The 27,326-nt window shown below is 41.2% G+C and overlaps 7 protein-coding genes across 15 annotated transcripts; 2 read left to right on the top strand and 5 right to left on the bottom strand.

Annotated features, from left to right (window-relative positions):
* Window positions 1–882: 882 nt before the first annotated feature.
* Window positions 883–2,481, bottom strand: LOC116932827 (repetitive proline-rich cell wall protein). Of its 3 annotated transcripts, none has more exons than XM_045180590.1 (4): window positions 2,330–2,481; window positions 1,546–2,190; window positions 1,140–1,460; window positions 883–1,088 (listed from the first exon to the last, which is right to left on the bottom strand). In XM_045180590.1, exons 1-4 carry the CDS (start codon window positions 2,333–2,335, stop codon window positions 957–959), a joined length of 1,104 nt encoding a protein of 367 aa, XP_045036525.1. In that variant the 5' UTR covers window positions 2,336–2,481; the 3' UTR covers window positions 883–956. The 3 variants fall into 3 exon arrangements, with proteins under 3 accessions (XP_045036525.1, XP_045036524.1, XP_032796608.2); XM_045180589.1 differs by having other exon boundaries at window positions 883–1,460; window positions 1,546–1,932; window positions 1,963–2,190; XM_032940717.2 differs by having other exon boundaries at window positions 883–1,460.
* Window positions 2,482–7,707: 5,226 nt separating this feature from the next.
* On the bottom strand, window positions 7,708–11,480 carry LOC116932820. 3 transcript variants are annotated; one of them, XM_045180586.1, is made up of 8 exons: window positions 11,345–11,480; window positions 10,800–11,122; window positions 10,596–10,729; window positions 9,038–9,600; window positions 8,748–8,969; window positions 8,617–8,688; window positions 8,403–8,550; window positions 7,708–8,279 (listed from the first exon to the last, which is right to left on the bottom strand). In XM_045180586.1, the coding sequence occupies exons 4-8, from the start codon at window positions 9,598–9,600 to the stop codon at window positions 7,857–7,859; spliced, it is 1,428 nt and encodes a 475-aa protein (XP_045036521.1). In that variant the 5' UTR covers window positions 10,596–10,729; window positions 10,800–11,122; window positions 11,345–11,480; the 3' UTR covers window positions 7,708–7,856. The 3 variants fall into 3 exon arrangements, with proteins under 3 accessions (XP_045036521.1, XP_045036522.1, XP_032796601.2); XM_045180587.1 differs by lacking the exon at window positions 11,345–11,480 and having other exon boundaries at window positions 10,596–10,816; XM_032940710.2 differs by lacking the exons at window positions 10,596–10,729; window positions 10,800–11,122; window positions 11,345–11,480 and adding an exon at window positions 9,676–9,955.
* On the top strand, window positions 11,475–14,076 carry LOC116932821. Its single transcript, XM_032940711.2, has 3 exons — window positions 11,475–12,387; window positions 13,211–13,501; window positions 13,600–14,076. The coding sequence occupies exons 1-3, from the start codon at window positions 11,624–11,626 to the stop codon at window positions 13,970–13,972; spliced, it is 1,428 nt and encodes a 475-aa protein (XP_032796602.2). The 5' UTR covers window positions 11,475–11,623; the 3' UTR covers window positions 13,973–14,076.
* Window positions 14,077–17,098, bottom strand: LOC116932817 (DNA-directed RNA polymerase II subunit RPB1). 5 transcript variants are annotated; one of them, XM_045180583.1, is made up of 8 exons: window positions 16,957–17,098; window positions 16,637–16,670; window positions 15,517–16,580; window positions 15,379–15,449; window positions 15,228–15,279; window positions 15,123–15,167; window positions 14,901–15,058; window positions 14,077–14,837 (listed from the first exon to the last, which is right to left on the bottom strand). In XM_045180583.1, exons 3-8 carry the CDS (start codon window positions 16,079–16,081, stop codon window positions 14,247–14,249), a joined length of 1,482 nt encoding a protein of 493 aa, XP_045036518.1. In that variant the 5' UTR covers window positions 16,082–16,580; window positions 16,637–16,670; window positions 16,957–17,098; the 3' UTR covers window positions 14,077–14,246. The 5 variants fall into 5 exon arrangements, with proteins under 5 accessions (XP_045036518.1, XP_032796596.2, XP_045036519.1 ...); XM_032940705.2 differs by lacking the exon at window positions 16,637–16,670 and having other exon boundaries at window positions 15,517–16,228; window positions 16,306–16,341; window positions 16,957–17,095; XM_045180584.1 differs by lacking the exon at window positions 16,957–17,098 and having other exon boundaries at window positions 15,517–16,228; window positions 16,306–16,396; window positions 16,461–16,886.
* LOC116932828 (methyltransferase-like protein 24) lies at window positions 16,986–18,381 on the top strand. The gene has a single exon (XM_032940724.2). The coding sequence runs from the start codon at window positions 16,986–16,988 to the stop codon at window positions 17,877–17,879; it is 894 nt and encodes a 297-aa protein (XP_032796615.2). The 3' UTR covers window positions 17,880–18,381.
* Window positions 18,097–22,762, bottom strand: LOC116932824. The gene is made up of 9 exons (XM_032940713.2): window positions 22,252–22,762; window positions 21,950–22,171; window positions 21,621–21,886; window positions 21,441–21,546; window positions 21,375–21,379; window positions 19,644–20,271; window positions 19,177–19,365; window positions 18,742–19,082; window positions 18,097–18,686 (listed from the first exon to the last, which is right to left on the bottom strand). The coding sequence occupies exons 1-9, from the start codon at window positions 22,703–22,705 to the stop codon at window positions 18,441–18,443; spliced, it is 2,457 nt and encodes an 818-aa protein (XP_032796604.2). The 5' UTR covers window positions 22,706–22,762; the 3' UTR covers window positions 18,097–18,440.
* A 1,215-nt stretch (window positions 22,763–23,977) lies between these two features.
* LOC116932814 (uncharacterized protein CG3556) lies at window positions 23,978–27,315 on the bottom strand. The gene is made up of 7 exons (XM_032940698.2): window positions 26,791–27,315; window positions 25,922–26,186; window positions 25,687–25,811; window positions 25,433–25,600; window positions 24,727–25,232; window positions 24,386–24,662; window positions 23,978–24,320 (listed from the first exon to the last, which is right to left on the bottom strand). Exons 1-7 carry the CDS (start codon window positions 26,912–26,914, stop codon window positions 24,259–24,261), a joined length of 1,527 nt encoding a protein of 508 aa, XP_032796589.2. The 5' UTR covers window positions 26,915–27,315; the 3' UTR covers window positions 23,978–24,258.
* Window positions 27,316–27,326: the final 11 nt, after the last annotated feature.

Here is a 27,326-nt window from a genome sequence, read left to right as displayed (position 1 = left end):
TGTGTGAAATATGTAGGGCAGTTAAGAAGGAAAAATACAGTCTACAAACCTGGGTACCTGGGTAGCTGGCCTTGGATTGAAATGTCGTGAATCACGCTCGTGATGCCGACTGGAAAGGAAATACCGTCGAGGGAGAAAGAAAGTTTACGGGGAAATACCGCAGACTATATCGCCGACGATTTCTTCAGCCCCCCCAAGCCGGTGAGTGTTTCAAAGTTAATGTAGCACATTAATATGACATTCCCAAACCTTGATATTCAGGGCATGGAGCTAGGTACAATTATAAGATTCTGTCGCAAATCGTAACATGTATTTCATGAAATGAATCCCTGAATTAGTCAAACGAACCAAGGTCTTGATTTTGATAGTTTTTATTTGCTTTGATAGTTTTTTTCAATCAATCCAACTAAGAGGGAAACTAATATGAAAATGGCGGCCTTTTCATAGATGTTTTCTCTGTTGTAGCTTGTAGTCAACATTATTTTAGGTTCTATAGTACATTTCTTTTTTTATCCCTTTCTATGTGTATCCTAGCGTAGAATTTCCTTATTGCTGGTGAAAATTAACCAGTCTCACATACAAACGCTTCTATCAACCGAAGTCGTGTTGCACCAGCCACCTGACATTTCCCCCTCTAATTGGACGCCCTTGAAGGACGACTATTACGCAATAACGGATTTCGTGACATGTTGTAACTGCTAAGATTTTTGTTTTTTGTTTTTTTGGTTTTTGCAAACTGTCAGTGAGCCGTCGTTCTGTGCGTGAAAACAGAAGAAGCTTTCATCGAGTTAAAATCAAAGAGTTCAAGCAATTTTCAAATAGGACTGTCTAACTATTGGGTTTCATTGTAAATTAGGGGAAAAAGAAGACAATTTCTCAAAATTTGTGCGGAAATAGCTAAAGAGCTCTCTTTATTAAATAATCGTCGTTGAACTTACAGCATGACTGACGTTAACTTAGTATTTAGGGTAGGCAGCAGGGGCTTTGTATTCGGGAGCTTTGTAGGCTGGGGCTTTGTATTCTGGGGCCTTGTATTCGGGAGCCTTGTATTCGGGAGCCTTGTAGGCCGGGGCTTTGTATTCGGGAGCCTTGTATTCGGGAGCCTTGTATTCGGGGGCCGGGGCTTTGTATTCAGGAGCCTTGTAGGCCGGGGCAGGGTATGCGGGAGCGGCGTATGTGGTGGCTTTGTATTCCGGCTCTTTGTAGGCTGGGGCGGTGTAAGCGGGCGCTTTGTATTGTGTCTCCTTGTATTCGGGGTATTGAGCTTCGCCTTCATATTTCACGTCAGCGGTGTAACCGTAGCTATCAGCCTTGTAGGTGACGATTTGGGTACGGCCGTCTGGGAGAGCAACGCGGTAAGATCCAGTGGTCACTTGGCCATCAGCTTTCTCGGAGTGGTCAAAATCAGTGTAGGATTCCTTATCCTTGACGTCGTAACCAAAGCTGTATGGCTGAGGAGTCTGTTGTAAAGCAAAAGAAAGTTATTTTGCGTCCTTTCTGCGATGGGAAAGTACTTAAAAAATACTGTTTAAAAATCGGACTTACGTATGTCACTTCTTCGTATTTAGGAGATTCGTACTTGGGAGACTCGTACTTGGGAGACTCGTACTTGGGAGACTCGTACTTGGGAGACTCGTACTTGGGAGACTCGTACTTGGGAGATTCGTACTTGGGAGCCTCGTACTTGGGAGTTACGTATTTAGGGGCCTCGTACTTAGGAGCCTCGTACTTGGGGGCTACATATTTAGGAGCCTCATACTTGGGAGCCTCATACTTGGGAGCCTCGTACTTGGGAGCCTCGTACTTGGGAGCCTCGTACTTGGGAGCCTCGTACTTGGGAGATTCGTACTTGGGAGTTACGTATTTAGGGGCCTCGTACTTAGGAGCCTCGTACTTGGGGGCTACGTATTTAGGAGCCTCATACTTGGGAGCCTCGTACTTGGGAGCCTCGTACTTGGGAGCCTCGTACTTTGGGGCTACGTATTTAGGTGCTTCGTACTTGGGAGCCTCGTATTTAGGTTCCTCGTACTTTGGTTCCTCGTACTTTGGTTCCTCGTACTTTGGTGTCTCATACTTGGGGACTTCGTATTTGGGCACCTCGTACTTGGGCACCTCGTACTTGGGAGCATATTCCGCCGGTTTGTAGGAATCGGCAGCAGCAGCGGCAAACAGAGCAACTAGGATGACGAACTAGAATTTGAAAAAATATACAGTTACAAATACTGTCATTTAGGCCCAAACAAATCGATGAAATGCCAAGACTGTACTGAAGCCATAATTTTTTACTAAAAAGTTTGGTTTCAAATTTACATAGCTTTAGTTATCGTACCTTCATGTTGGAACACGTGTGCGTTTCGTTGAAACAGTTGGTGAACTGATACTTTCAAACGCAGCCTTCCCACCTTTTTATACCAAAATTCGAGAGTGATGACCGTCAATACGTGGGAGTTGCCACTTTTCATCGATGTATGTTTCAAGGGAAAGTAATTGGACGAAGAAGGTTAAGAAAATAAGATAGTGGAAGGGAAAAGTAAAAGCCAAATCCTTTGTAACTCGAGCCGGTTACGTCAAAGAGAGAAAGGGGGGAAGGGGAGGACCGATCTATGGACAAATCTAAAACAAGGGTTTTCTCCAATATGGTGTACAAAACGGCACTGGATTACATTTCTTGCATGGGGGATCTTCCAACTTTGGAGTTATTGTTAAACAGTTGAATTGCTCAAGGAGAAAGGCAAAACTTCTATTTTCCTTGCGGATTTTAACCGTTGGGGCTAGCCGTGTATTTTTAACTCATGTTGCATTTCGTTCTCCATGTCATGTTGCTGATAAATTAACAGGTTCCCTTCTCTCTTTTTTTTTTAAATCTTTGGTTATAGGACTCGTTTATTTCCCAATCGAATCGTTTCAAGATTATTGCAATAAGATAAGAAAACCATTTATTTTATTTTAAGGTCTTTTTTCTGTTTTCAAAAAGATAATTGACCTTAACCTAATATTCCAATTGTTTTTAGTGTTGGCAAAGCGGCAGAGTTTGGTGTTAACAAGATGCAAGATCTTTGTGCAAACCGAACCGTAATCTACACGGCAGTTCCAGTTGCCAACCACAATAGTCCCCCACTGCAATAAAATCTCGGTCAGTGTCGCGATACAAAGTCATTCAACTCTTTACGTCAAACCTGTTGAGAAGGATGCCTCAGGGTGGACACTATTACTCCAATTGAAAATGAATGGACACAGTTATGAATTTAGAAGAGACTTTTATCGGATCACCTTGCAACTTTTTACTTTCATTTGAAAGTAATTCAAGTAGGTCATACTACAATAATAATTCCTGATTTAATTTTCTTAATGTCTTTACAGCACTCATGTAGACCTATTTAAAAAAGATTTAAGGATATACAAGCTATGGAACTTAATGTCCCCATGCTTAAATTCGCAAGGCCGTCATACGGCTAAGCAATTCATTTATGGACTTGCACTGTCATGGACCCTGTCACTGCGTGACGGCATCTCTTCGGCTGGTTTCCTCGAAAGCTTGATAAGCCTATATCAAGAGGTGTCCTCTTGGTCTCCGGCCTAAAACCATCATCTTGGGCAGAACTCAAACGGTCGATGCATTGAAAATGTCGAACATCTGTGCTGTTGACTGTTTGGAACCAATGGCTTTCCCCTTTCAGTGCTAGCCCTTTAAACGTGTTAAGTACAAGTCGCTCTGTACTTGTACAGAGCGTTCGAAAACGAAATTCGTTGTGCCTGGTTTCGCAGATGACAAGATTTTTTAACAAACAGTAAGCTGTATATTAAAAATTTTCATCCGCTTTCATACTTTTATTATCTACAGGGAAGGATTTTTACCAAGCTAGAGAGCTATTCTTAACCCCGCAATGTCCTGTTAAAAGTTAGCAAGAAAAATGCCAAAAGGATTTCACTGTATTAAGTAAGTGTAGCAGCAAAGAATTTAATACTAACTCGTGTTTATTTCTTTAATGTAGATTCCGCATCGTAGTGAATTGGAAGAGGATTTTGATTGACGCTGGATACCAAAAAAATGGATGATAATTGGAAATATCCATGATTTATTAACGTTTTCTCATGTTACGGTACTTTATTAAAGACAAATTGAAGTGCATATCTGGGCTCCCTTCTTTTCTGAAGCCCCGTTTCCCCTTGATTTATAATAAGCCCGTAGGGGGTCATGCCCCTACTGTACGGTATATATAAAAACAACATATATCGAGGTTTGGAGGGCTCTGGCCGGAAAGGGGACGTGGGGGTCCTCATAGTTCGATGAAATACTTATGGAGGGCTATGTCGCTACCCACAAATCCGAATTAAAGGTTAATCGCTCCTGTAAAAATGTTCCAAATCTTCAGCTATTCTTCCGGCTTCCCTTAGCCAAGCACTGGGTAATCTCCCCGGTGAGTCAATTGAGGCAGTGTCTCCCCCTGCCTTGGTTGACAGCAACTTTTGAAGTGGTTATTTTGCCTTTTAAAAGTTGCAAAATATTTCATTATGAGGAGAATTGTCAATACAAATTTTGTTTTCCACTAATTTTGAAAAAATTTTCTTTCATACTTTCTTTAAGTTAACATTCTATACATTTCTAACCTTTAAGGATTGGACCTTTAACACTGCTGAGATGGCCATTGATGTGCAGTTGTTGTAATGAGAATTCCAGAGTCCGTTTGAATTTCCGCTGATGAAGTTCCAATCTTGAAGTTGGTAGTTTGCTATTCTACATAGTTTAATTTCATACTTACGAGAGTTTTACTTACCTGCACACAATCTTTGTATACACCGGTTTATCATATGTGTTGGAATCCTTTCATAGATTTTTATTTTAACTCATTCGGGTATCGATCCCTAAACTTTCGACGTGCATTGCCGATGCTCAACCGTTGAGCCATGAGTAATATGTAATTCTGCACTAATGTTAGAAGGCACGAAAAGATAATATTATAAAGGCAATTTTTATAGGCTCGTAAAATTATATGCTAACCTGAATAACTTTCTTACAAGTATTGTAGCTCTGTGGCAGAACGTTAACGTACGGATCCATAGATCTCGGGTTCAAATCCCGGTTGAAGGTTAAAATATTAAATGGAAATGTATCCTGTAATTTCATTGCGTTTCTATCAGATGTATTTATTGTGGACATGTTAAGAAGAAATTATCTTGAATCATGCTACAAAAAATATTCCAAGTCCAAATCTCTTGAACTCAATTAACAAACAAATATAGACAAGTTGATCATAAGACTTATGGCTCAGTGGTAGAGCATCGACACGGTACGTCGAAGATATATGGTTCAAATCCAAAAAGAGTCAAACGAATATCTTCAAGATCAGTTAAATGAATATTTATTACAAAATTATATACACTTAAAATTGATGATGTGGTGTGTATGAAATCTCCCGACGAAGGATGCCAACGGTTAAAGCCCGTTGCAAAGTGTTCTAGTAACAAAATACGCATTCGCGGCAATAAATAAAAACTAACAATTTATTGAAATTCTTTATTGAATATTATATTAAACAATGCCAAAATATCTGTCCCATTACTTCGTAATGGGGAAGTTTCTCAACTCGACTGGCAGACGTGGTAGGTGGAACCCCTGGGAAGGTTGGAAGCCAAGGACATCAGGAACCCAACTGGGATTCGAACCCCGGACCTTGGAGTTGCTAGTCGGATGCGATACCTTCCTGGCAACCCCCCCTATATCCCCCCCAAAGATATTTGATCCCCTATGTACAACTTTGCACAGTTACCTTATTATGTTGAAGACTTAGATTTTAGAATAGTATCACTCATAGCTCAATGGTAGAGCGCTGGACTGGTAAACTATATACCTTGGGTTCGAATCCCAGACAGGTAACTATGTAGGAGTTCCTTGACCATGATAGATTACCCTGTAGTGGCATATAAATTCCAAGCATGATGATGATTAAAAATATAATGGTATTTAATTCAATTATTTTTTTAAAACACATCGATAATTTGAGTTGGATTAATCATCAGTTAGTTGTCCGTTAATGCACTTTAAGTTTGTTCTAACAGTTGATTCTTAACTCTTAGGACAGAATCATTTCCAAAGATACTCAGATTCTGTGAACGTTTTATTTTACCAGTACAATTCGTTTTCGTATTATAACATGACTCTTTTGGGGATCGAACCCTTAACCTTCGGCGTACCACACCGGTGCTCAACCGTTGAGCCATGAATCATATATTTAGGAGTAGCCATGGTAAATTACTAAAGCACTTGTTAACTATCAATGATAAAGTCAGTAAAGTGAATCAGCAAATGTATTATGTACTTTTCATCTTTGATGGGATTTGATCCACACACCTCCAGCCCCACAATCCGATGCTCACCCATTAATCCATGATTCATGCATGGAAACACACAATACTTTGTTGATACTTAAAGGCAACCTTTCCCACTTGTAAAAATATGGAAGTATATAGTCGATGTATCGCTATACCAACTTTCCCTTTAAAAAAAACCTATATATTGCCATAAAATACAAGATTTAGATTTTAAATTCAATGGCAAAGTAAAAAACCAAGCTCATTTTGACTTGCGAGTTATAGTTTATCCGTTATTCAAATTCAAAGTGGTTGTTATAAAACCACATGATTTCGTTTTATTCATAAAACGTTTAAATAATGGAAAAACTAATACTTTATTCTGAATCAGCGTCTTATTTTGGTTATAGAATGTTAGATTTAATCGAATTCCAAGTCAAAATTTTAAAGCCAAATTTGTATGTAAAAAGTCGGGCTTATTTTTAAACCTGGCTGGGGTTTCGAATTGACTTGAATTTCGCTTTTTTGCTAAAATCTAAATATAACAAACTATACATGGATTTTGAGTCAAAAGAAAATTGGATTCATGTTCGGTTTCTAAGTGGACAGCTGTCACCCTGGGCATTTACAGATGTTGCTTTAACAAGAAGAAATTGAGAGCACAGTTATTTTGACCATCCATTTCTTGACTATGTTTGACTTTATTGCAATTTTCTACCATGAATTACTCCAGTTAAGAAAAAAAAAATTCCTATTTGAATGATTATCTGATTGAGATCATAGCAAGAAATAGATGTGATGGATGACAATACCACAAGAAGCCGGAAATATTTAAGAGGCTGTAAAGTGCAAAGTCATCTTGTTGCTTACCTTTTGTTTTCATTTAGGACTTACGACTTAGTAACCTCTGACAATCTCACTCTTTGATCTAGGCTTTACTACAGTTAACTTTGTTTTTATATTTTCTCAAATGACTGTTAAATGAGAAAATGGATTCGTTATTAATAAATTGCGCTTTAGAGTATTGTGTTTTACCTTGTCTCGATCGTGAAAATATATCAGCACTTGAGGCCACCAGCAGAGATTTGACAGCTTATATCTTTGATTCAAAACACGATATAACGATTCATCGTTCCCGTAAATCATAATGTAGAACTTAGAATGGAAGAGGCTAAATATCACTAGGCAATTTCCAACTTGAGCTATTGTTCCTAAATATGATTGCCTAATCAAAATGAAATACGTCACCAACACTTAGAACAACGACACGATAACACAGAAGTTGTCAAACGTTCGCAGATCGACATGCAATGCTGTGTTGCCACAATAGCAGAAAGGTAAAACACAAATCCCTAAAATTTTCAAAGTGAAAAACACATTTACTTCAAACACATATTATTGGCTAATAAATTCATTTATTTGAACATATCTAATTAAGATCTTCTATTGAAACGTATGGCGGGTAAAAAACAATCTGCAATTGCATTTTAAAAATGAAATAAAACTGAGACAAAACTATGTGAATGGTTCTATAAAACTATTTTACTTTAGTAATCAAAACTGGGAATGTCATCATAGTCATCTCCGCCATATTCTTCCTGCATGCCAAACGGCGGATACATGCCAAATTTCGACCAAGGGCTCATCGCGTTGTTAGCGTACATCATGTCGTAAGGGTTTCTCATCACGGGATAGCGTGGCGGAAGGACGTAAGGATTCATAGGATTGAATGATGATCCAAATTGAGAAACACATCGACCTCTTCGAGTGCCATAATCCTCAACGAGGAAATAGCTGCCTCGCCTGCAAGGTCCACGTGTGAACGACTTATAACAGCCACCTTCAGAGTTTGGTGTCGACTTCCAGTAGATGTGGCGACCGTCGCACTTGCTTTCTGGGCAAGGAGACGGGCGGCAGGTACCATAGCCGTTGGTATCCGGCTCAAGCCATTGACCATCATCACAAGGACCCTTCGTCATAAATGGTACAATTAACAAAAAGAAATATGTGTAAACAAGCGTTTCGATAAGACAAGCATCAAGGGCATACCGATGGCAATTAAAAGATGTAAACAAGAGAAACAAAATAAATACCTTGGCATAGATACGGTGGCACCTATCGTCTCCCTTGAATAAGAGCTGATTACGATCGCGGCATTGACACATGCCATTTATTCCATCAATATCAGTATATAGTTTATTTAAAGAGCATGGACCTGAATTCGTCATACCGGTCTCCCACCTTTAAAAGGAATGAAGATTACCTTATTTTCAAACTTTCTATTTTAACATGTTTGTAAACTGATACCCCATGGAGACAGGATAGCAACGCTTAGACTCCCCGTAAAAACGATAATTTGGTGGATATCCATAGCAAGGCCTTTATAAAAACCAAGAAAAATGTAATTTAGCTGACATTTAAATGTTAAAACATGAGACCTTTGTGGAAAGCGAACGGCACATCCACCGCCCACAACGGAATTTGTTGCTGCCACTCCGACTTTTCCAGCTGACATGCAACCGTTCCACGGATACGATACCAAATTGCCGCAGGATGGACGGGTAATTACCAAACTTGAATCGTTCAGTTGAGGAATGAAAACTTCATTACGATGACACGGGCCCCGATTGCCTCGCTGGCAGACAAATTTGCGACCACACCTGAAACAATGCCGTAGCATCAAAGTCAGAAATAATCAAAAACGCATTTTACGTGAATGTCCACTTACACTTCTGATTTGAGAAATTTTCCAGAAGATGATGATTCCGCTAAGAGTTTGTTGTCTTGCAATGGCTGGTCATAGTCATCAAACAACAGATCTTCATAATCGTTGTAAGAATTGGGAAGTGGTTGGTTTGGGCGCTGTACGAGCGCTGGGGGACGCTGTGGAGGTTTTCTTCCGGCATCCGATGGCCCCATGACGTTAATGCTGTTATCTTCCGGATTTAGACTCAAACCTAATGCAGCCATATCCTCCTTCAGGCGAGAACGATCAACTGGACTGGCTTGAAATCCCAAATCCTGAGATGCCTGGAGCGATGCGGGATTTCGTCTGACGGCAGAAGTTGCATTGGCAGTGGGGGCTCTGAGCGACGGCATTGATCGTTGAGAACTGGGAGCTTTTCTGGCCAAACTACTCGAAGCAACTCTCCTAGAACTGCTGGGTTGTTGCGCTAAATTTCTGTTTAATGGAGCTTTGCGCGACTTGGGCCTCTTTGTCGTTGACGACGATTCAGCCAAAATTGCAATGGACACTACAATCAACACGACGCACCACCAAAGTTTCGCCATCTAATTTAAAAGGAAAATATGCGAATAACGTATGAGAAAACAGCAATTTAAAATAGAAAACTGAATCGAGCGTACTTTGCTTCTCTTCAGACACGGTGATGAGGTAGATTATTACTGTAGGGGGAAATGGAGAATGAGAAAGAAAAGCGCCTGCCACCTCTACAATATTCAAACCACAAGATAATCTATTCAAATAAACTTAGGGAGGGGCCCAAAAAAATTATGTACCGCCAGATAACTCACGGAACATATAGAGATATCACAAACAGAACGAGGAATAGCTAACGAGAAAAAACACTGAACTAAACGCCCAGGTGTGAAGCCTGTGCGACCTCTCCCACCTGCTGCACTATTTGAAATAGAAAATTAATTTAACGTGTCTAGCTGTTATGTTCTAGCTGCTAGACATTTGTATGTGGGTGTGCAATGACCAACACATTTTGTTTTCTTCTAGACTAGTTTTACATTGCAAGGGATAATTAAGAGGCGACCTCATTTTCCTGGCTTTTGTTTACAAAGACATAATATCTGAATAAGCTGCTCCTTATATATTTCGTCAGACACGGTATTGCTCACCACGATTTATTTACGACCAGACATAATCTTTAAGATTAGATATTGCCTTGACGCAAATCCATACATAAATAAACATACAAGTATGTGGGCAGCTTCACTATGTAAGCAAAATTCTTGCCTACCTACTCTCTCCATGTTTCAGTGAGGCTTCCAACTAATACTTATTATTTTGTCATTAACATTGTGTTTTTAATGCAAAGAATCAGCCCCATCTAGAACTGGAATTCTAATTTCACAAGATTGCCTCAACGATTTCACTGGCCGCCAGGGGAAAGTGGTTCATAAGTAAAGTATAAGCAAAGATAAAACGAGTGCAATAAAAAAGACATAAGCGTTACTGTACAACCCACGCTCGTCTACTGTACTGATTCAGATTAGGTGGACGACGCAAAAATAAAGGTAGGTACGTTGATCGTTACCTGTCCAGTTTTATCAGCAATTTCATTCCTTAAAATGGGAAAACCGTTGAAATAAAATGCAATGGGCCAATCAGTTGGAAGTTTGTGTGAATTGGCATCAGCGGTAACAAATTCTTTTCCAAGCTGAAAAATACCTGTGAAAGAAACACAGAGAAAAAAGTTAGACCGATTTACGACCAGAAGATGGCGACTGCGAATACCGACATCAACATCGTCGTTGTGATTGTTGTGACGAGCATTTTGTTAATTTGCTCTGCGGTGGATTACCCCACCGACGACTTTTTCTTTTCCGACGAGCCCACTGTTTTCCGAATCGATGCTCGCGATAAGGTGACAATGGAACCGGGTGAAGACAACAGATTGGAGGTTCTATTCGAGATGGCAACTGAAATAGATCCTAGCAGCGTAGAGCTAAACGGAGGAAGTGGATCTGGAAGTGGATCTGGAAGTGGATCTGGATCGGGATCCGGAAGCGGATGTGGGCCCGAAGAAGGGAGCGGAATTGGAGTATACACTTCCACTTGTACCTGAAAGGAGAAACAAGGAGAAATCGACCATGGTGATGTAAAGTGTGCTATAAAACCTATATCATTCATTCGATTCCCGGATTTTCATCATTTTTACAAATTTCGTACTTTTTGAAATTCGGATGCAATGTGTTTCACAAGCGTTAATCCCATATTTTATCACGGCTATCATTTGCGATTGACTAATAAATAAACGCTTGAGTCACGACGAGACATACTCACCGAGATGTATTATCCAAGCTACGCAATTTTGGGGCACGCTAATCTTGTAAAAGTCAGTTAGTACAGCATGTACAATGGCACAATCAACGGTGTATGTTTGTATCACCTTGGGCTAGTCTTATCATTGATTCCAATCCTGAAAATAAAGGAAAATAACAAAAAAAACGGGTAACGAAAGGAAACGGTTCCATCAGTTGGACGGCTGCCGTGAGTGACAGTTGGCGGCAATTAATTCTGTTTCTGTTTAAATTGTTAAAGACTTAAACACAATACGTTAGAATGGTAATTGCTACTAAAGTTGTGTTGACTGCCGCAATGGCTTTCAGTTTCGTTTTGCAGATGTTTCTTATTTGCTCTGCAAATGCTAATCCCACGGAAGATTTCTTCTTCACTGATCAACCAAAGATCGTGAAAAAACGTGCTGTTGAAAGTAATGAAGCATTTAAGAACTATGAATCCACATTTAACGGACTGAAACCAAAATCTAACGGCATTTTAGACAGTGAAGACGAGGGCAGTGGTGTGGGGCCCCAGGAAGGTAGTGGATCAGGAAGTTTTGAAGGTAGTGGGGATGACACTATTTCAACACCTTTTGAAATAAATACAGAAACTGGGCTGCATATTAGTACTTTGCCACAAGACACAACTACTATTCTAAAAGTTACAGAACAAATGGAGACACCTGGGAATGAAGAAATTATTGGAGGGACACCAACAATGCAGACTGACTCCTCTGTTACAAAGGGACATGAAAGCAATGACAAGGAAACCACTCTTGAGGTGTCAACAAGACTGGCTGAGTCATCTGAAACATTGACAAATGAGACTACAGAAACAAGAGCAACTCAGCTACTCACAACCGAGAAAAACTTCCTGAATTCAACTGAAGATCAAAGTCAACTGAGTACCCAGCCAAATGTGATTGTTCAAGTTACTACACAGAAAGGTACTGCTGAAGGAATTTTTTCAACTGAAATGACAGAATTCAGTGAAAGCACCATTGGTACAGAGGAGCCCCTTTCTAAGCTGGTGTCTATTCAAGTGTAAGTACTATAAGTAGCTTAAATTTTTATTCTAATGTGTTTGGCTTTTGGTTCTACATAATTGGAAGTAAGAATTTGTTCAGGTGTCAAACTGTAAGCCAAAAATATCGCTGTTAGCCTGTTACCAAGTTGGTTGGAGATGCTTAAGAGTCTTAAGAGTTAATACGTGAAAGTAACTTTTAAACTGAATAAGAAACACTGTGAGTAAGTGAACGTAAAAGGCAGCACTGCCATGTCGTTAATTTAAGATCACAAAACAAAACACTTTTCTTCAGTTTTCAAAGTTGCAATTAGCATTGGCGTTGCATCATTTAAAATTCCTATATTTAAACATATTTCTTGTGCCTTTTTTATTTATTTTTTAATAAACAACTCCCTATTGTATAAATAAACACTTTAAAAAAGGTGAGCCATGAAGAATGAGAGAAAAAAATCACTCGAATCGCTTGTTCTCTCAACGTGTGCTTTTATTATTTGCCGTGTCAACTGTCGAAAGTACTAACAAGAAGCGGAACAAACCCTTACTATTTTCAGCATAAATACGCATCTCGTCTCATAAATGTTTTTGTACCGTTATGTGTTTCAAACATTTCTTATCAGCTAACAGCTATGCCCTTAACTTCAACGGGTGCCACACCTTGACAACACGATGTCAGCTGAGAGACGGCGGCCATTAGTCTTTGAATTAGAGATAAGCAAACATTAAGTTTCACTTATAATGTGCTGTGTGAGTCAACGTCTTTTTTAGAGGAATGTTGTTGTCACTTCCGGCTAAATTGTCAAACGTTTTAACACCAAACGTTTATCAATGCACTTAATCAAGGTGTGGCAAACAATTCTACTGTCTAGCCGGAAGACGGGGTCCGTGCCCGGCGAACGAGATCCTGGTTGAAGACATCAATAATAACACATTGGAAGCCCCATCGTATTGCTCTGCCTTGTCTACCTTTCCTTGGAGGGGCTGCTTGTCAAGTGTCAACGAAAAAACTGCAGCTACCACCTCAGTTGGCAGATGCAATCTGAAATCGATGGAGCAACCTTGTAAAGGATTTCCATCCAACTATCGTTATCATCCCATCAAGAAAATATGTCGTCCCACTTCGAAATCCACAGGGTACTAGAAACAGAATAATTAACAATCAAACTTCTTCTGTTTCTAATGTCACGTTCGAGAAATGAACATTTATTGTCATTTTGTCCGTCCCTTTGTAGGAATTGGTTGGCTTACGAATGCAGTGACGATCAGGTCTTTATAGGCTTGAATCAGAATGTAGGTTCATGTATCTGTCTAAATCGACAACACCTGGTTTACACTGGCGATAACCAATGTTATCATCCCTACACTCGTGGGCCCTGTAACAAAGGAATGTGGCTAGTGCCATCTACCCGACGTGAAATGGATTGCCGCCGAAGTCCTTGTCCGGCAAACCAAATCGACGGCAAGCATTTCTACTGGAAAGGAGATTTTCACGGTCCCGCTGGCTGCTACCGCCCCAATACCCGTGGGCCTTGCCCAAAGGGAAAAACTTTCATCGTCGATGACCACGTCTTGGGCCACGCTCGATGTGAACTTGACTTAAACTGATGACTTTCATCGTAATTGCTTGCTTTCCTTTTCACAATCTTTGACAATCAAACAAATAGTTAAAGGTTCTAAATAAGAAATTAAATGAATTTAAAAAATCTAAATTGTTTGAAAAATCGTTTCATTGCAAATACTACATTTAAAATCACTAAGTTACCTTCTCAAATCCCAAGTTTTTCTTTTTTTGGGATTGGAATTTTTAAAATTAAAAAACAAGCATGCGAAGGCAGTTTTCGACGTAAAAGCCAAGGCTTGCATTAGACAAAATGGCCATTCAAAATAGTTCGGATGAACCGTTTGAGGAGTCTTCGTCGTCGTCATCGTCATCGTTTGAACCATTCAACGACTCCGTTTCCTTAGGTGCAAAGGTAGGCGATGGAGAGATGTCCTGGCGACTTGAAGGGTCGTACACCGGATAATTGGATGGGGGCGATGGAGAGATGTCCTGGCGACTTGAAGGGTCGTACACCGGATAATTGGATGGGAGCGACGACAATGAAGGTAAGGACAAAGAAGCTGATGTTTGCGAAGTATGGGAAGGTAAGGACGAAGAAGCTGATGTTTGCAAAGTATAGGAAGGTAAGGACGAAGAAGCTGATGTTTGCAAAGTATAGGAAGGTAAGGACGAAGAAGCTGATGTTTGCGAAGTATAGGAAGGTAAGGAATAAGTGAGAGAAGGACTATACGACGGATAAGAAGGCCATGAAGCAGCATATGAAGGCATTGATGCATAAGTATTGACAGTGAACGGGTAAAATGGCGAACAGTTTGGTTTGTTTTGGCAAGGATTCGGATAGAATGGCTGCGCTTTGGGCGCAATGCACGGCGGTTGGTTACACATGAGTGGCGGGGAGGGGTATGGAATCTGTGAAAGAAAATGTTGCACCAATTTATGCTTGTCAATTCTTAAGTTTTTTTAAAATAATACCATAGGTGGCTGAATGGGCTGCATGGGCTGCATGGGCTGCATGGGTTGCATGGGTTGCATGGGTTGTCCGCACGGTTGTGTGGAATTGCATTCGCCTGGGGTACCAGGTTCCCCTCTAAGACCCATTTCGCCAGGTAAACCATTCAAACCCGGTAGTCCTAGTAGCAGTTTGAAATTGGATAATGTATAAATCAAAAAAATCAATAAAGGGAATTATTTTACCTTGGGGTCCTGCAGGTCCTTCTGCACCCGCTGGTCCTGGGGGTCCTTAAATGCCAAATGAAATAAGTCAAGTTCACAAAGCGCCATTAGGGGAAATTAACTTACCCTCAGGACCTGGTAGTCCAGGTGGACCAGGGGGTCCCATCATACAACCGGTCTGCTTTCAGCAATCAACAGGAAAGATTTCATTAAAAAAACAAAACAAAAAAAACATTAGTTGGTCAAATAGCTTAAGTAAGATATATTTAGACGAAACCTGTCTTTCTTCTTCGACCGGTCCACCGGAGCAATCGTTCATGTAACTCCTGCTGGGAACCGCCATAAAATCTAAACCAAATCATTAAAAAAAAAATTTACTCAGAGAAAACTGGATAAGAAACTTTATTTAAATTACCTTCACATTGTCGATTTATGTCCATCAGACGCATTCTCATGAAGCGAATGACATTCCTTTGACGCATAAGTTCCGCTTGAATGACGGACAAACGACGGAGAGCCATACCGGATCCAAATCCGCCAACGTTAACTTCGCTGTAAGGGCAGGGCTGCGCTTGGGCCGCTCCGCAACCTTCCAGACGATCTTCCAGGTAAGAGATGCGTTGCGCAATCTTTTGCGGGATTGGCATTTGTTCGTAACAATCGTCGGGAATTTCTTCTGGCATTACAAACTGATCTTCCAAATTGCGGAGCCGCGATCGATATTGCTCTGATCCTTGCTCTCTGGACCAATTGAACAAGTTTTCTTGAACAGCTCGTTGCTGAAGATGTTCCATAAAGAGCAGAGTTTGAGCATTTTGTCTGAACCAGCTCAGATCTTTGTTAACGAAGCTGTTGGGGCATTGTTGGCCGGTTTCTCCTAGATCCCCAGCTGGATCTTGAAAAGATTGCGCTTTAACCTGAATAAGACAAATAAGTAAAACGATCAGTGCGACCTTTTGAATGGAGAGAGGACGGTCCATTTTGTTGGGTCGGGTTCAAGATCGAGTTGCTTCCGTCTTGCACAAAGACATCCAGAGAACTGGCCGCGTGAACTGTTGGTTACTTCGTGACTAGATCTTCTTTTTGGATCCAAAATGTTGCAGTCGTTTTCCCCTTTTTCCGGCCATCTGTATTTCGGTAAACAATTAACGGCAGTTGCGAGGGTGGCTTTTTGGGTTGCTACCGGGGTAAACTCTGAAAATACCTTCTAGAATGGGTTCTGTAACGTCTTCGTGAAGGTCTAGGATACATAAATATTTACAATGAACATGGAAGAAAAGCTTTTCTTCCCCTTCCTTTGTTAAGGGAAAAAAGCTCAACAGCTAAACTTTATTTTGAGAAGAATTTCTGATCTTAAACCGAAGTTTTCGAAAATGAAAATAACTTTCACGTAGGCCGCCTGCATTTCTCCCGCGTGTCATGTACAAAGTCCAGCCCAACATCCCCATTTTCAAATATTTACACAAACTGGAATCCTCCCTACATTTCGAAGCTGATAAACTTGAACAACTATATTAGAAAAACATGATCTATACCTTAGCAATGGAATTTACATCTTCAAAGTAATGCCTAAACATAAATAACAAGGCATCCCATTAGCGGGAATCAGAAAAAACCCAACTGGATCAGTTAACCGTATAACTTCCTAGCCAATTGGAGTTAAAACAGGTAACTTAATGTTTTAAAAATAGAGATAAGAAGCTCTCCGTTGACCTGCTATAGTAACACGATAACAGCAACGCTCTGATGCGATGAGATAAGAGAAAAAAGCTAAAGCCTTTTATAGTACGTCTTGTGACATTTCAACACAAGGTAGTGCAAGTTAAGTAATTCAAAAGTATTAACGTATACTCACACGCGCAGGAGGTATCTGTTGTTTACCAAATGGCACTGCGACGTAGATGTTTCCTCGTTTGCCTATTTCCGCTTGTACTTCTCATTATTATGGCACTGATTGCAACACGACATAAAGATGTTTCATCAGTACTGGATTACCAGCAATACGTACGCTTCTTCCTGCCTGATGAATCTGTTAATGTCAAAATTGATTGGAAAATAGTAAATGTCAGCTCTTTGACACCTGAACAGATTATTGAATACCTGATGTGGTCTAACCAAACGTCGTGTAAGCTCTCACACGATTTCGGAGGGAAAATGCTCAAGAATCCAAGCGGACTCGACGGCCAAAAAGCAGTTTGTCTCGATAGTCAAGTGGCACCTAAAGCTGGTCGTTGTATTGTTTATTCGTTTGGAATCAACAACGAATGGTCGTTCGACGAGGCAATGGAAAGTTATGGGTGTAAAGTGTTTGCATTCGACCCATCAATGAAAATTGGAAACCACAAACACAGTCGAAGTGTCACGTTTTATAATTTCGGCATCTCCGGGAAGGACCAATTTGACAATAAGAAAGGCTGGGATCTAAAAACTCTTTCATCTATTTACTCAATCCTGAAAGAAATACACCAACAAGCAGATGTAAATATCGATTACCTGAAAATAGACATTGAATGGGCCGAATGGGAAGTCATTCCCGACATTATTCGTTCAGGAATGCTTGCCAAAGTGAGACAACTGGGTGTCGAGTTTCACTTGTCTCGCAACGCAAGTTTAGATACGTTTTACAAGAGAGTCAATATCATCAAAGCAATAGAAGACGCTGGAATGATACGTTTTGATTCAAAGTATAATCCTTGGTTCAAAGGCAAAATGCCCGCCATGAACAACATTACAGCATCTTTGGGTTACGAAATTTCATGGTATCAAATTCTACCATGAAACAAATTTGACGAATAGTTTCATCAAACAGTGCATTGACTAATGTTAATCATTAAATAAACCTTTAAATAACGTAAATATTTTACCTATTGAGAGAAGAGATTCTCACTGTCTCCATGCTGTCTCAACCATTTTCATGTGAACGACGATTCGTCTGCAAACAGCTGTTTTACGTACGTTGTTTCGTCCTTTCATCTCAGTTGAAAAGAAATAAAACTACGTTAATGCTTTTTTTATTTGAATTGTCAAAGGAATCCCACGGAGTGAATGTCGTGTTACTATTTAAGCAGAAATGAGGAAATGAGAAATAACATCGAAATCAGTAAAAGTGGTGAGCGATGTTGCAAGTTTAGTTAACCCAAATCGGAGAAAGTGGAGTTACAGAATGGATAGAGTAGAGGTTATTATTCAGTTATATTCCTGGTAGAGTTGGATTATTATTATTTGTTGTTGTTGTAAGTCTAGTTATAAGAAAGGACTAACACCGTAAAGCCAACCAACATAAAAATCTTCCCAGTAGCATCATTAACGATACCGCCCCACCGTCAGGTATAGTCGGTTCTAACCGTACATGAACTGTGACTTCATAGAATAACCTGTGTTGCAACCGGTAGCAGCATTGCACGGGGAAGGTGCCGAGGGTGGAATAAGAGGAGTTCCATAATAGCAAGGCCCGTTCTGTTGCGAGCATGTGACTTGAGGTGGGCAAATGGCACTGCACGAAGAGCCGACCGCTCCACCACAACACGAAGGTGGAGTTTGAATTGGTGGATAAAAGCACGGAGGCGATTGGCATGGGTATGGGCACTAGATAGAGAAATGTAATATTTAAACTGCTGAACAATTGATATCTTTAATTTACCGGTTGGTTGCAATTTGTCGCTCCACCGCAGCAGCTAACTGGAATCGGTGGTGGTGGAATTTGTGGTGGTGGAATTTGTGGCGGTGGAATTAGTGGTGGTGGAATTTGTGGTGGCGTTGGCTTGCATGGAATTTGAACTGGGTTTTCGCAAGGGCTTGCAGGAGTACCTGGAACACCAGGAACGCCTGGATTGCCTGGTTCGCCTCTAGAACCACGTGGGCCGTCATTGCCAGGTCTGCCTGGTCTGCCCGGATTTCCTGGTTCCCCATCACTGCAAGAGCAAGTACCAGGGTCGCCATCATTACCAGGCTTGCCGGGATTTCCGTCCCTTCCAGGCGGACCTGAACACATATTTTTGTCGAGAAAAAAACAAAACAAATTCAATGGATCGTCGGGTAACTTTTGTTTACGTGTTAAAGAGATCCGATTTATTACCAGGTGGGCCCATGGGTCCAGGTCCTGCTGGGGTATCGCATGATATAGGTCCTGGAGGACCCGGAGGTCCTGGCGGACCTGGATTACCGTAACCAGGAGGCCCTGGTGGTGAAGGACATGTACTACAACTTGGACCAGGATAACTGCAAGGTGTCTGGCAAGGGGCCGGATTGCAGGATTCGTATGTGGCTAAATATCAACAAATAAAATCATTTCGGCTTTTAGTAGAAGTCAGCTGGTTATGGGAGGTCAAGGAAGCATACATATATTTTGAAGATAAAAAATGCCGACCGTAATTCAAGACACCCTATTTCTCTCGAAATCGAAGAAGAAATAGCGCCGTCTAGACGGGGCATCCAAAGATCAAAACATTAAGACCATTTAGGTCATAAATGTCGGGCATTTGAATCCAGTGCAGGGATCATACACATTATTACAATCAAAAAAGGATAATGTCAAAAACTTACGGTTACATGAGCTGCCGGATTGCGACATGATGAGAACTTGAGAATAGAGACGCTGGATCATAAGTTTTTGGCGTTTTAGCTCGATCTGGAAAGTAGCAATTTGCTGTCCGTAGAATTCGCAGTTTGAATTACAACTAGTAGTTCCGCAAGACATCGATTCTCCACAAATAGGCATTTCGATCGGAGGCGTTACGCAGCCTTCGTTCATGGAACGCATTTCATTCAGACGTATCTGATAGTCGCTGCTTTCCATTTGGGACTGCCATTCATCATCACTGGAAGCCTGCTTGCGCATGTATTCCAGGTAGAGCAGGTTCTCGGCATTTTGTCGCACCCAATCAAGATCCTGCCTCTGGTTGCAGGTAGTCTGCTGCGATGATTTGGGCGGCGGAGGAGGATAATAGGTGGCGGATGCCAACGCCACCAGACAGAGAATTAGAAAGCACTTCATAGCGACGGTGATTCGCTCGCATTGACTGAAGTCTTCCTCGCTGAAACACGCGGTTTTTGAAGGTTTCCTGTTGATCGATACGAGGCGACACGGAGCATACGGTTTGCCAAAAGGTTTCTGGAAAATCCCAAAAAACACATGATCGGCGCCTTCTCCTCGCACGCGCTTGCCCTTTCTCTAGATAACCTCTACAATATTGTAGAGCTAAAATGAACTGGTTGATCTGTTTGACCCGTTTCATGTTTTTGTTTATCATCAAACATTTCTACTCTTATTTCACGTCCGGCCTTGGATAAAAAAAACATAAACATTTTTCTATGTAGAGCGGTCCGTCTGTATAGTCAAGGAACCATAAACATATGGAATAAACGGTAATACCTCGCACGATGAAAAGGCCTCAGAAAGGCATATGTCTACACTGATTTCGTCCCCCTGGAGACAGAAACGGAAATACGGGCTGCTTAGTATCGTCTGGAACTATTTTCGCCAGGCCTGTCACGATAAAAAAATTTTTGGGAATTAAGAGTCCGCAGACGGTTGCAATGAAACGTAATACCTATTCTGGCCTGTCTCTCTTTTTTTTTTTTTTTTTTTTAAGAAAACATGTACAGAAATGTTTATCCGTCAATCGTTTACCCAATCAGCACGCTGCGCAGTATGGGTCTCGCTGTTTTAAAGAAAAACTCAATGACATGCAGCAATCGGACTATTTTGTCTCCCATTTTGACTACGAATGGAAAAGGAGAAACACTTTGGACTTTGTGCATAACTTTGTAAAAATTTAATTGAATCTTACCATTAATAACTTAAAGACGACGATGGAATTGCCAAAAGAAAAACGCCCGTCTAATGACCTATAGACAGTGGTCTGTGATTAAACAATTTATTACCTTGAATTGGCTGCCAGATGCGCTAGCTGGATGGAAAGGTGAGACTATTACTTTGTCATTGCACTCAACTTTGGTAGAAGACCCGCAATTCTGGAAAGGCCTGAAAAATCTAAAACTTTTCTCTCGATCCGCTAATTTGCATAATATCTCTGTAACCAGATTCTGATTGTTGTTTTAAAAAAAAAAAGGGTTTTGTATTATTGTTACCACAAATGGATCTGGCTATAAAAGAGGATGAATAATCAATACAGGGATGAGATTCACTGTTTACACGGAACGGCTAAAATCAAATCAAGTTCTAATAATTGCTTTTGATTAGCAACTGAAATGGTTGGGTAAGGTGATAAATCAATCTAAAATTAATAATGAATAAACTATTTTAGGTTTCACCAGTTCTATGTAGGATAATGAAATATGAGGGCTACTTTATGCTAATGCCTGTAGTTTGCAATTAACCAATCATGTAGTTGGAGTTAACTGGATAAGGATTGCAACCGCTGGCGGCAACGCAAGGAGCTGATGGCGGATAATAGCATGGCGGCGACTGGCAAGGATACGGGCACTAAGTCAAATAAAACAAACAACCAACGTGTTAAACGATTACTTTCGAAATGTTTTAAATTAGCATAATATTACGGGATTGTTGCAGTTCAGCGAACCACCGCAGCAGCTTACTGGAACCTGCGGTACTGGAACAACTGGCTGGCAAGAAGGAGTCGCGCAAGTGCTAGACATGCCAGGATTACCCGGAGTTCCTGGAGTTCCTGGTGGACCTGGAGGACCAGGTCGACCGTTTTCGCCAGGTTTACCAGGAGTTCCTGGCTCACCATCGTTGCACGAGCAAGTGCCCGGTTCACCATCTCTTCCGTTACGGCCAGGAATTCCATCTTTTCCAGATAGACCTAAAAAAACGAAATAGCTTTGCGATCATTTTCTTGAATTTTTAGAATCCCCTAGTCAAATACCAGGTGGACCCCTAGGTCCCATTGTTCCAGGGTTGCTGTAAGCCGGAGGTCCTGGAGGGCCAGGTGGTCCAGGAGGTCCGCGGGGTCCTGGGTAACCTATACCAGGAGGGCCAGGCATGGCGGGCGGATCGCAAGAGCCGCAATTTGGCCTAGGATTATTGCAAGGTGACTCACAGGGAGCAGTTTCGCAAGGACTTCCGCACGGAGAACGTTCGACACAGGCTAATAGAAATTATTTTATCTAGAGCTTCATATTATAAAATTACTAGAGAAAGACGACAGAGTTTGAAAGCATATCTTACATCCACAGGAGTTGCTGTTCTGCGAGTAGGAGAGGATTTGTGCATAAAGACGCTGGATCATGAGTCGTTGACGATTTAGCTCAGCCTGGAAAGCAGCAATTTTCTGTCCATAAATTTCACAGTTGGAGTTGCAGCCATTATATCCACAAGGTATGGATTCTCCACAACCGGGCGTTTCTTCCATTGGGGGCATGCCACATCCTACGTTTATGGAACGCAGTTCGTTTAGACGTGTCTGGTACTCGTTGGATTCCATTTGCGACTGCCATTCGTCATCTCTGGATGCCTGTCGTCGCATGTGTTCCAGGTAGAGCAGGTTCTCGGCATTCTGTCGCACCCAATTAAGATCCTGTCTCTGGCTGCAGGGAGTTTGTTGCGATGATTTGGGTGGTGGAGCAGGGTAGTTGGTAGCTGCTGCTAAAATTGCGCAGCACAAAACGAAAAAAAACTTCATGATGACCACGGATCTGTTTTTGAATGAATCTCTTCACATGGAAACCCATGCCTTTATATGCTTTGGAAGAATACGGCCGGAAGCCTGACAACTGGCATCCATATCGCTGAGTTGTTTTAATTGCCTGTGGAAACGCAAATATATTCAACAGGGTAGGCCTTTTGACTTCAAAGATAACCTTTATAAAACAAATGTGTAAATATTTCTCGGTGATATTTCGGCTGCAGGCCATACCCTGGAACCGGATGGAACTTTATGAACTGTTGGCTGCGAGAAAATTGATCTATTTCACGCCCAATGTTTATCAATAGAACTCTTGATACATTCTAGGCCTTGAAGAGAAGTTTGAAGACGCACAAACAAACTTATTCGTTGCCTATATGGTAAATGACGATAAAAACATTCGAAAACAAATACTTGATAGAAAAATCCATGGTCGATTTCCAGCATTTCGTAACCAATTTCAACAAGGGACATTTACTCCTGGATATAGCTGATGGTTTGCTAGGGCTGGGCTTTTCATAAACACATCCTTTGGCACTGATACTCGAGGCTGTGTCCTGAAAAAGCTAGAGGCGCTTTGAAAATGAAATATTATACCAATTTGTACAAAACGTACCCGTCTGCCAACCGCAGTTGGCTGCTTTGGCTTGAGCCTTCGATCATATTCCCATCAAGATGTCGCTATATTTTCAAAATAAAATAAACAGCCTAAATATATGGTCATTAGGCATTAGAAGAAATAAGATTATCAAGATAAAGTGGCGGTCTAAAAGTAGTACACACGAGGCCAAGGACAAATGAGAAATTAAACGTTATCCTTTCCCGTTGTAAATAATGCAAAATGTGCGTAAGTATTATGAGCCCATAACATTAATCTGATTCTCATTTCAATTCTTAATTTAGATGACTTTTCCATTTAACATTTAATAGTTCCTAATGGACTTGCTGAAGGGACAATACAAATGATGTTTCCTAACTCTTCAAATCTTACATGAACCATTTAGATGGCCCTTATTTAATGAATGGAATTGTTATTCCACACTACGCATGTAAAGTAAGTCCAATAATAACAAAAAGGATTCAATTTGATATTACCTAATAGTAGACGAAGAATTCTATGTGATGCAGGTAGAAGGGTTAAATACAGGCTTTCTGCAATTGCCAATTCTGCTGATGTAAGCATGGTTCGTAGAAGAATGTACAACATCACCCAAACTAACTTTTTCAACGGATAAATCTAGTTAAATGAATAACAAGCTTTATCGTTGCTTGTTTTCAGAAGGGACTGACTCCAACGTGTGTATTATTATTCTGTTATACATCTTTTGGGCTATGGATGTGCGTCAATATTAATTGGATGGCGTCTACCGAGAAAAAGTATTTGAAATGACAAAAGAGATATTTTTACGTCTAATTATGAAAATGTTATAACAAGAACAGTAATACGATATCATATTGTGTAAGCCCTAGTGATTCTCGTGCTTCTGCTAGTTTTCTAAACAAAATGGCAGACGACGACAACGAGGGTTACGAAAACACCAAAAGAATATTTAGACGTCCTTGTACCAGAAAAGAAAATACTCCCCGTTTTGTGGGTATAAATCGTCGACACCTACAGCAACAGAAATTAAATGTAAACTAAAATTTAAAAATTGTTGGTTGTTTGAAAAAGAAAACCTGCTGGGGCGACGTAATGTGGCGCAATAACCGAAGGCGGATTGGCAGGATCCGGCATGAAGGGCATACGAAAGAGGAGCCAGAAATGAAAACCGATATACTGATCCCTACGACCTCCAATAGTGTGTATATAATGTCCATTTGGCCAGATAGAAGCAGAGAATTCAAAATGAGGATCGGCCTCGGCTGCGATTTTCATGGCTTCGTAGAAGGAACTGTTGACTGGAATCGTCAGTTGGATGGCATGAATCTCTGATCGATTTTGACCGATCCATATCTAGAAAGTATACATATAATTAACATTTTTTCTGCATTTTAAAAGACAGGGTAGTTCAATTTACGACGTAAGTGAAATGAATCTTTTGAGAAGGATCGCCGCCTAATGACCCTGCGGATGGAATCGTTGAAGGAACAGTTGGAGGGCTCTCAGTAGTCGTCGTGTTCAGCTGAGCGGTTTGATTAAGGTTAGAGCACTGGCTGTAAAGGAAACCATAACCAGGTTGGGTTGCCAATGCCAGCAAAACTTCGCTAGTCGTAAATAAATCGCCAAAAGAGCCATCTGACTTTTGTTGGCTCCTGAGCCAGTCGACAGTCAAGTCTGGCCTCCATGCGGGTAAACTTATTGGTTTGGATGACGTTTGCTGTTGCTCGTTTAGTAGTTGGCCAGGGATTTTCAAAGCTTGGATAGCCAACGCTGTTGTTGCAACATTATGATCGAAAGAACCATCGGGTTGCTGTTGGGCTGCGATCATTTTCAGTGGCTGTTCCAGAAAATCTTGTAGATGGCGATACTTTGGGCTGCTCTCGTACAGGCAAGACGTAGCCAAAACTACCATGGCTAACAAATCTAATATATATATATATATCAAACAAACGAAAAGAAATAAAACTTTTGTTGACCTAAAAAGAAAAGACCCGCAGCTAACACGCAATACATCATGATTAACTTTGACGCGTGATAAAAATTAAGCAAAAGTTAATTATACCAATACATTGGATGTATCTTAAAATTGGGAGGAAGTAAATTGGATTATGTACACTATATACCAATGCTATGTGTCTGGACAGGAGACTGATTGATGGACTCGAGCAGTTTGACTACGTGACGTCGTTTAAGGTGTCCGCCTCCAGCGCAAACGGCCATCGCATTGAAGGCGAACGTGAAAGGTTGCAAAAGCGCTCCATCGTGGTCTTCCTCGAGGGCCATAATGGGCGCTGCATGAAAAAAAGCAGAGATATCAAATTCTAAATCGTTGTGATCTTTTATCTGTAACCAGCTGGAGGCGAAAGAAAACTTTTACCGAGAATATCGTGTCCGTAGAAATCCCTCGGGTTCCGGCACATGGCTGTTAAAGTTAGAGCAAAAAGACTGCGACTTGGCTCCAGGGTGTTTGCTTGTTCCTGCTGCGGAGTCGATCCTTGATTCCTTTTGATCAGCAAGAGGAAGAGAATAAAACTTCAATTTTATGCACGATTCATAATTGATTGGGTAAAATGCAACTCGATATCGCTCAATTATGGAGAAGAAAGACAAACCTGAGTAGAAAAAGAAGAAGTTGAATGTCAAATTCTTGTCGCAGGATCAATCCTTGCACACTGTTGGCATCCCAGTTGACAGTCGTCGTAGCGGCGGAACGATCAGCGCTGACCCGCAACAGGGCAAGGAGCGCTCGCGGCGTATCTACCCCCCAGCTGCCGGATTGTTTGGATCGGTCAAGAAGCCAACTGGCAGACGGCTGGATCAAGTCATCCGCCGCCATGGTTAGAATCGATCCAGCATTATTTTTGTTTTGCGGGGCACCTACGATACAATAGTGTACGTTACAAAAGCAAAACAAAACAGAAAAATACAAATGATAAATCGATTGTTTTGCTACTTTCATGGTGGTCGGTCGAATCCGGCCGCGGCTTATATGGCCATGTGTATGCGTCACTTGGATCACAAGTTTCTTGGAAACGTGCAGAACACCCCCCCTCCCCGAACATTTTGTTTCCAGCTCTCTCTCTCTCCCCGTGTCTGCCGTATTAAATTACAAAACTACACTCTGAGGAAATTTGTTTCAGTTCCCTCGTCGAGCACTATGCAACATGAAACGCGCCTTTGAGGTCCCTGTTTTAACATTTCAAAGATGAGATGCTCGGTGAGAGTTCATTGGTGGCCGTTTCACGTCACGCCAGTAAATCTCTTACATGATCTCCCACTTCGATCGTTGCTCTTTCTTCCGCAAAACGAATTCAAAACTAACACGAGCTTTCCGGCACAACTCGAATCACGCTAATAGTATGAACCATATTTGCGGGCACCTATCGAGCGCTTGTCATCGATTGATTTCGTGTTTCGTTCAATCACATTCTTCACGATTCAATGAATTTCAATTTCAATAAAAAGCCATTGAAGTACTCACCCATTACGGGGGCCGGAAAGGATGTCAGATGACACAGTAAGGAGGAAATAGTCACGAAGTAAGTGACGAAACTAATTATTCCTCCAGCCGGTTTCCAGCTGGAATTTCTCCGTGCAAGATCCATGATGCAGATGCGGCTGGAAGGTGGACTTGCGGTGAACGACTGGTGTCTCTCCTTCTTGTTTCTTTTCCTTTTAGTCGGCTCGTCGAGTAACGAACAACGAAAAGGCTAAGATCTCCAACTGAGCCTTTTTACTTGGGAAAAGAGGATCAAGTGAAATCAAGTCAATGTGGAAAAAAAGGGGAGGAGCTCATCGATCCTTCCTCGGTTGTCTCTAGGATGCGCACGTGCGCCGTTAAACTCGACGATGGTGACGAAGACTTGGCGCTTCAAAAGAAACTCGGCGCAAAATGTTTTGTATCCAGTCACGTACTCACAGGCCAATCCACTTCACGTGACGTTGATACATTTTTACTCGCCCTTAAACCTTAACCAGGAACATCTTCAAACATTTGACTGTACCTACTTAAAAAAA

Source organism: Daphnia magna, linkage group LG10 (assembly GCF_020631705.1).
Source record: "Daphnia magna isolate NIES linkage group LG10, ASM2063170v1.1, whole genome shotgun sequence".
Taxonomy (NCBI): Eukaryota; Metazoa; Arthropoda; class Branchiopoda; order Diplostraca; family Daphniidae; genus Daphnia; species Daphnia magna.
The sequence above is the reverse complement of the archived record's forward strand: the minus strand, read 5'-3'. Positions and strand labels throughout refer to the sequence as shown.